Here is a 7,450-nt window from a genome sequence, read left to right on the forward strand (position 1 = left end):
AGGTGTGAAAATCTGAAGAAGAAGAGTCTGGCTGGGAAATCCAGGCCCCGGTGGCTGTCGGGAGGGCAGAGACCGCGCAGGCGCACAGTGCAGCCGGCCCGGGCCAGGTCGGGCGTCTCCGCGGCGCAGGCTCGGCGTGGGCTCCGAGACAGCTGTGAGGTGGGGTGGGGTGAGGTGGGGTGGGCTGGGGCGGGCCGCTCCCCGGGAGGCGCTGTGCGGCGCGCCTTACCGGGCAGCCTGGGCTGCGCTCACAGCCTTCAGTTTTGCCGCTTGGTTCTCTGCCTGCAGACGCGACAGCCTTCCACGCACGGGGCCGCAGCGGTCTCAGTGCCCTTCCCGGGCGACAGGGCTGCGTCTGCCCTGCTCCCCCGTCCCCGACCCCGCGGGGAGGCCGCTCCCCAGGCTGAGCCTGCGTCCCGCCGGAGCGCCGGGCTTCCGATGCTGAGCGCCCCCTTTGAGGGTGCGGGTCAGTGCAGGGAGTGACGGCCCTGCGGTCTCAGCCCGGGCTTCCTGCGCGGGTCCCCAGGCCGACGCAGTGACCCAGCTCCGTCTCGGGGCAGTTCCTCCTCCACCCCAACCTCCCGGCTCCTCGGGTCCCGCCAGGCCTCGGGAGCTGGTCTGCCGGCCCACACGCCACTCTGGCGCCGCACTGCTGGGAATTAGACTCCATGAGATCTTACAACTCAAAACTAAACGCTGCACGGCCCAACACGTCTGCTGACCAGATGGGGCCATGAGCGCCCGTGTGCCAGCGGGCAGTGCCAGCACCAGGAAGACTACACACGGGCGAGAGCCATAGGATGGCACATGGAGAGGGGAGCAGGGCACGGGCTTGTTCCCAGACTGTGTGGTAGGAAGGGCCAGCGCCCTCAACTAACCCATCAGAGCACGGGAGTATTTACTACATTATCTCAATCTCTGAAGCTTGGGGGGCAGATACTGCTTTCATTATCTTTTTTTTTTTTAGACAGGAGTTTTCTATGTATTTCAGGCTGTCCTTGAACTCACTATGTAGCCCAGGCTGGCCACAAACTCATGACGATCCTCCTGCTTCAGCCTCCTGAGTGCTTGAATTACAGGCACGTGCCACCAGGCCTGGCATTTTATCTTTTTAGAGGTGAAGAAACAGAGGTCTCAAAGGTTAAATGACAAAACTGGAATTCAAAATGAATCCTCTCCGCTATTTACATATTATAGCCGCCCTGGGTTCCACCCGGCTCTGTCAAAGGAACAGGGAACCGGGCTAATTTTGGATTCCTTGACAAGAATCTGCCTCCTTTTAGGGGTAAGTCTACAGATGGAAGTTTTTATAGGACATAGCTGACAAAGGCAGAGGACTGACAAAACTAGAAAACCACCATTACACAATCACTAATGAATTAAAAGAGCCAAGCTGGGTAGATCACATTCAAGTTGTGAGGCTGCTGGACCCTGAAGGTAACTGAAATCAGGCAGCATCTTGATGTGGTGCAAAAGCAAGTATGTGCCCCTCCCGCGATGTAGTTTTGCCTGAGTATCAGCCTGAGCCTCTTGGAGCCGGAGCCTCTGGGTCTCCCAGCTTATGGTAACGCTGAGTGAGGGACACACATTTAATGACTCCTCTGGGGCACAATTCATGGGCCCAGAGCAGGAGAAAGTCAAGGGCAGATGACCTACTTGTTTTCAACATGAGGTGGAACTGTTAATCATTTTTAAAGTGACATCAGCAAAATGGAATATGTCAGTGTTGTCTGGATCCCTATTCATCAACAAAATGACATCTTTTTGTAACTGAAGAAAACGGCACATTCTTATGATGCTATTAGATGGTAATTAAGAATCACTATTAATTTCTTTGGCAACAATGTTATAATTATTAAATACCTTACGGTTATTAAAAGTACCTTACAGCTATTACTCTGTACAGTTTGAGGAAACCAAACGGTACACTTATTATATGGAAACTTGTCTCTCCACCACCTTCTTTCATGGAAAAGCAAGGTTTATTATTTTCATTGCATGAGTAAACATGACTGTTTACAGTATTTCACTCCTTTTTCTCACTTTTAATCTTGGCTAACTTTAAACATACAGTCTACTGTCAGCAAATACACTCAGGTAACAAGATCCATATTACCATTCTTTCATTCGCTGTATCTTGGCATCAACATCTGGCAAGGTGACAGAGTAATCAGGGGAGGGGCACTTGATTCATCTTCCCTTGAAACAACTGCAGTCTTTGTCTTTCCTTCTTCTGCAAAGCCTTTCTTAGAAAAAGCAGGCAATCAGAAGGAAACCTTTGCAACTACAAATCTCTCCTCCTAGGCTCTCAGCCCTCTTGCTGCAAAGGATGTCAAGTGCAGCACCCTATTCAGAATGACGATGGTCCCTCTAGGGCCTGTTCCATCCAAAGTGAGCATCTGATGTGATGCCACACTGGGGCATGCAGGTCAGTAGCAGCTGGGGAAGGTGCGCAAGATTCTCAGAGTTCTGTTCTCCTTTCTTAGTCTGGGATTTTGAGTTACGCTTTTCAAGGCTCTCGGTTCAGGGAGTTGATTACAGCTTAGTTCAGGCAAACAGACGTTTGTCTTGGAGTAGTCCATTCTTTTATTTACCTGAAGGAGGTTCTTTTTGCTGGAGATGGATGTGGTCACATTAATATACTAATTCCTGGTGGAGAACATTTGGCTTAACAAGTGGAATATAATTCTTGGTTTTGTTATCCACTCTGTAACGCTCAACTCCTGGGACAGCCCTCATTCCAGGGTTACACTGGGGAGCCGCTGTGAGATTGTGCGTGAGTGGGGCTTCTCATGTCACCTGTAACCCTGCTGCCATCTCTGAGGCTGGTGGAAGGCACTGCTTGTGGCTTGTCTCACTGTTGCAAAGACAGCTGGCCTTCGAAGCTCTATGGCCTTTTCAACTTCTCCATCAATTTTTGACTCTTTAAATACTTTAGAATCCTTTATTTTGGTATTAGCATTGGTATCCTGTACCACAAGTGTTTTTCTTTCTTCACCTAAGGATTTATCTTTTTCTTTTCTTGAGATGGGGTCTTGTTCTGTAGTTCAGGCTGGACTTGAACTCGCAGCAATTCACCCACCTCAACTTCCTGAGTGCTAGGTTACAGGTGTGTGCCATGACATCCAGCTCTTTTTCCTTTTCTGTTTTGGAACTTTTTTTTTTTAGGTAAACAAATATTCCTGGCCTCTTTCTGCATCTTTAACTGTAGTTCCTGGGAGAATCTCTCAGCAAATCCACCTATTTGAAAGAAATCATGGTGCAGGAGCTCAGCACAGAAGGGCCTTTTGTCTGGGTCAACATGTAAAAACTCTACCACAACTAAAGCCAGGCGTGGTGGTGCAACCCTGTGTTCCCAGCACTCGGGAGGCTGAGGCAGGAGGATGGTTGCAAGTTCAAGGCCAGCCTGGACTACACAGTGAGACCCTGACTCAAAAAACCAACCAACCAAAAACAACAGAAAACAACTTCAGAGAGTTTAGGATAGTGTCTTTTAGGACGTTCTACTTCCTTGATTTTAGGCAATCATACTCCAGCAAATGCAGAATTTTTACAGAATGATTCTTGGTATCTTAGAATTAAGTTGCCTCAACACATCTATGATAGAGCTAATTGATATGCAAATCTCCAAGAAACAGTGGCTCCTCCACAAGCATTTTATTTTTGGTACTAGGGATCGAACTCGGGACCTTGCTCTTGCAAGGCAGGCGCCAGAACCACTGAGCTAAATCCCCAGCCTTCCACAAGCATTTTAGTTACCAGACAACCACTGGCTCATACAACACCCTTGCCATACCTGACATCTCCAATAGTTCTGGAGCTCTGTATTGCTTGGCTGCTACATAATCAGCATAAACCCTGAGGAGCTGCCAATGTCCATGAAAACCTGGTCACATAAATTCACACCAGACTGGGAGACTAAAAGTCTCTGGCTTTACACCTCTGTGTATGATGCGACTGATGAAATCTAATTCCATTAATAATCTGAAGTAAATACTTTGGAACTACTTGGTAATCTAATCCATTTACAAAGAGTTCCAAGTCATCAAGAATTGTGGGGTCAACCAATTCAAAGACCAGGTACCATCTTTTTTGTTTCACACACCTTCAACAGTCATCAAGTTCTCATGCCTCAGTTGCTTTAGTAACGTGCTAACATAGGAATTTTTTAATCATTTTGTCATCCTTCTAAGAACTTCTTCATGGCCACAATTCTACCACCTTTATTCCTCCACTCCTTCACCATTCCATAACTCCTTTTTTCAACAAATCCTAGATTCTCATGTTTTTCCAGTGTGATTTAAAAGTGGTAGGAATTTTTTCTTGCGTTTCCTCAGAGATCCTCTCACTTGGAAGGAGACAGAGGTTTCCAACTTAGAAGCAAAGTTGGGGCAACATGAATGCTGCTGAGGAGCTGTAAGAGATGCTGACTGGGATCCAGTGGTTGCCATGCTGCAACTCCTATGGATGCAGTGAGAGTCCAGGTGGAGCAGAGGTGTGCCACCCGCAGGTGCGGTTCCACAGGAGTGCCAAGGCCCAAGCCTAGAGCATGTGTAATGCAGGGTCTGGTCAGCAAGGCAGCACCACTACAACCTACCTGGGGACAGGCTGCCAGCCCTTAAGGTTTATTTCAAAAGAACCTGAGAACACAGCCAGGGGGACCATTATTTGCTGGTGAGGAGCATACAGATACCTGTCCATTTGGCAGGCTTTCAGTCAGGAGTCTCAACAACTTTTTTAAAATTCATTTTAAGATTTGGATCAGTACATGATGATTACACTCATCATGATGAGTGGGGACATGTACATAATGTACCTTTTGTTTGGTACTGGGAATTGAACCCAGAGCCTCAAGCACGCTAGCCAAGTGCTCTACCACTGACCTACATCCCTAGCCCCTCCAATTCTTGCTGGTTGCTCAAAACCAACTCACTTTCCTCTTCAGGCTGAAACTAAAACGTAGTCTTGAAGATGCCCAAAACACATTCCCATTCCAGGAAAGAGGACACCTGGAGCCAACTCACTGAGGATCTGATTTATTATTAAAATAAATATTTACATTGAGAATACAGTTAAATTAGTAGCTTTCTTCACATCTGAAAAAGAAGCACAGTGGTTTCATTCATGCTTTAAGCAGTTGAGGTGGTAAAGATCCTGTCTTCATTTCATAGGAGCCAGATTATATTCACTCACTTCTCACAACAGCCAGCTGAAAAATTACTCCATTGCTTCTGAAGCACTGGCTGGGCTGGCATCTGCGATGGTAGCCAAGTAAATGAGATTTCTATGCAACACCTGCTGATACCTAAGGGTGAAAACAAGCAATAATTAGTAAAAGCTAGCTTTTATGGACCATGATCAAAATCCTGGAAAAGAAAGACTCATTCGAGCAGAATGGCTCAACCACTGACTAGATTCAGTGTTAGCAACCTTCTTGTCAAACTTAAGGAAAATATATCCAGAATCTCAGCCATTCTTACCACTTGCAGAGCTACTTCTCTGGACTAAGCCACTATTACTTCTTGCCTGGACCATGACAATTGTCTCCTAGATCTACACTGACAGTTCTGTTTTATTCTCCAAACAGCAATCTCAGTGATCACTTAAGTCAAGATCATGTCTTAACTGCTTAAAATCCTCCAAAGGCTCCCATCTCATTCAGAGTAAAGCTGAGCCTTTGTATGCTATGGGGACTTCCAGTTGCATAGCTAGTTCCCTCAGCTCAGGTCTCTTCATAAATGTCACCTTATGAGAGACACTTTTTAAAATAGCTCCTCCTACTTGCCCTACTTTCTTTATTTTGCAACGTTACAGATCAAACCCAAGGCCTCATGCATGCTACTGCTCTACCTAGCCACCAGTCCTCTGCTTCCCTGTTTTATTCTCACCCAAAATACTTACTATTATGCACCTAAATATTCCCTCCTTTCAGAGTCTAGAATATCAGCTCCATGAAAGTAGAGCTGTTATATTTCTTGCTGACACTGACCAGTACTTTATAGTACTGTTGAACAAACTTCAAAAAGGAATAAGACACTTCCATGATCAATGAGAACTTACTTAAGCAGTGATTCTCAATCAAGGGGCAGACCTCTCTGTTTTGAAAAACAATCAAACTAGGGCTCAGAAGCGTGGCTTGTATAATGTAGAAAAGCACTATAGAATGATTTCGGTAACTTTCTTGCAGTGCATTAAAAATCACAGCACCAAACGGAATACTCTGCAACTGTTTCCCACATAGAAAAATAAAGTACTTATTATAAACTGTAAAAAACAAAATTATTAAATATCAGTCAAACACCAAGACTTACTATGCCACTGTAGGTGACTTTAGGAGGTAAGTAAGGCATGACTTTCTTTTTTTTTTTTTTTTTTTTTTTTGGTATCGGGAATCGAACTCGGGTCCTTGAGCTTGTGCAGCGGGCGGAAAAACCACTGAGCTAAATTCCCGGCCCAAGGCATGACTTTTTTAAAAGTTTCTTCAGGGACAACAAAATAATTATTCTCTATATGAAATGGGGCATAATTCATGGACCACATTTGGAAAAAAGATTCAGATTCTATTTTCTCTCATTTTGGCACCTGGCTGGAAAGCACATTGTTATCCAGAATTTACCTTTGGCTTAACTTGGAAATCCTTTGCTGGTGTTTGTGGGTTGCTCACAGATTGTGAGTTGGAAAAGGGAGCTTAGTAGCCAGGTGGTCTTCCTCAACGGGGGATGAAGCTGAAATTCAGAGGGGCCACGCCTCCTCCCCATCCCTGCTGTCATCAGCTGACAAGACTGCACGCCCAGGTGGCTTTGCAGTGAGAATAACCCAGTTCTGAAAACGAAGCCACGTCTAACTCCAGGTTCTGCAAAGCACGGGCTGTATGGTTCGGCCTCCCTTTCCTCGCCTGCAAAGCGAGGCTCGTCTGCGATCCATCCCTAAGACCCCTAGCTCGGGACAGCTGCTGCATCCTCCTCCTGGCTCTCCCCCCATCGTAGGGCCGGGGTGGGAAGGGGCACTTACTGAACGCACTCGTTCGCCCAGCCCTTGTTCTGATACTCTACGATGCAGCGGATCAGCTGATCATTCTCCTCTAGGAGCTGCAGAACCAGAGGAAGGTTCAACGCGCGCCACGCGAGGACGGCGGCGGGGTTGCCCGCCAGGCCCGGCTTCTACGCGGTCTCCGCCCCCGTCCGCTCCACACCCGCAGGGCCACACGCTGCACAGGCCTGAAGTCCCCACCGGAAGCCCTCGCTCCGGGGAGCCCCCCGCGCCCTCTGCCTCCCTCTGCCCGAGGCGACGCTCACTCGCTGGATAGTCTCTTGATCCACCACCGCCTTGCCCCTCAGCCAGTCGGGTACGAAAGCCACAGACATCTCCCGGGGCGGCCCGGAAGCCAACGTCTGGCCTCGCCGCCGGGTCCCCGAATGACGCAGCACGGCGCGCGGCGGTACGATCTCGA

General features: G+C 47.7%; 1 protein-coding gene and 1 pseudogene across 1 annotated transcript; both read right to left on the minus strand.

Moving 5' to 3' along the window:
- Positions 1 to 773: 773 nt before the first annotated feature.
- On the minus strand, positions 774 to 4,300 carry LOC110347914 (cyclin-dependent kinase-like 2 pseudogene; annotated as a pseudogene).
- A 720-nt stretch (positions 4,301 to 5,020) lies between these two features.
- Ss18l2 (SS18 like 2) lies at positions 5,021 to 7,440 on the minus strand. The gene is made up of 3 exons (XM_004835096.3): positions 7,296 to 7,440; positions 7,012 to 7,088; positions 5,021 to 5,305 (listed from the first exon to the last, which is right to left on the minus strand). The coding sequence occupies exons 1-3, from the start codon at positions 7,362 to 7,364 to the stop codon at positions 5,218 to 5,220; spliced, it is 234 nt and encodes a 77-aa protein (XP_004835153.1). The 5' UTR covers positions 7,365 to 7,440; the 3' UTR covers positions 5,021 to 5,217.
- Between the last annotated feature and the right edge of the window lie 10 nt (positions 7,441 to 7,450).

Source organism: Heterocephalus glaber, unplaced genomic scaffold (assembly GCF_053883595.1).
Source record: "Heterocephalus glaber isolate CG9 unplaced genomic scaffold, H.glaber_assembly_v1.0 deba00001175, whole genome shotgun sequence".
NCBI classification, from domain to species: Eukaryota; Metazoa; Chordata; class Mammalia; order Rodentia; family Bathyergidae; genus Heterocephalus; species Heterocephalus glaber.

Excerpts from the sequence above, each read along its gene's own strand:
- Ss18l2 (XM_004835096.3), bottom strand. The coding sequence starts at position 7,364 with ATGTCTGTGGCTTTCGTACCCGACTGGCTGAGGGGCAAGGCGGTGGTG. Across the intron at positions 7,089-7,295 it reads ATCAAGAGACTATCCAGCGA|CTCCTAGAGGAGAATGATCA; the intron begins GTGAGCGTCGCC and ends CTGGTTCTGCAG. Across the intron at positions 5,306-7,011 it reads TGGGCGAACGAGTGCGTTCA|GTATCAGCAGGTGTTGCATA; the intron begins GTAAGTGCCCCT and ends TTTCACCCTTAG.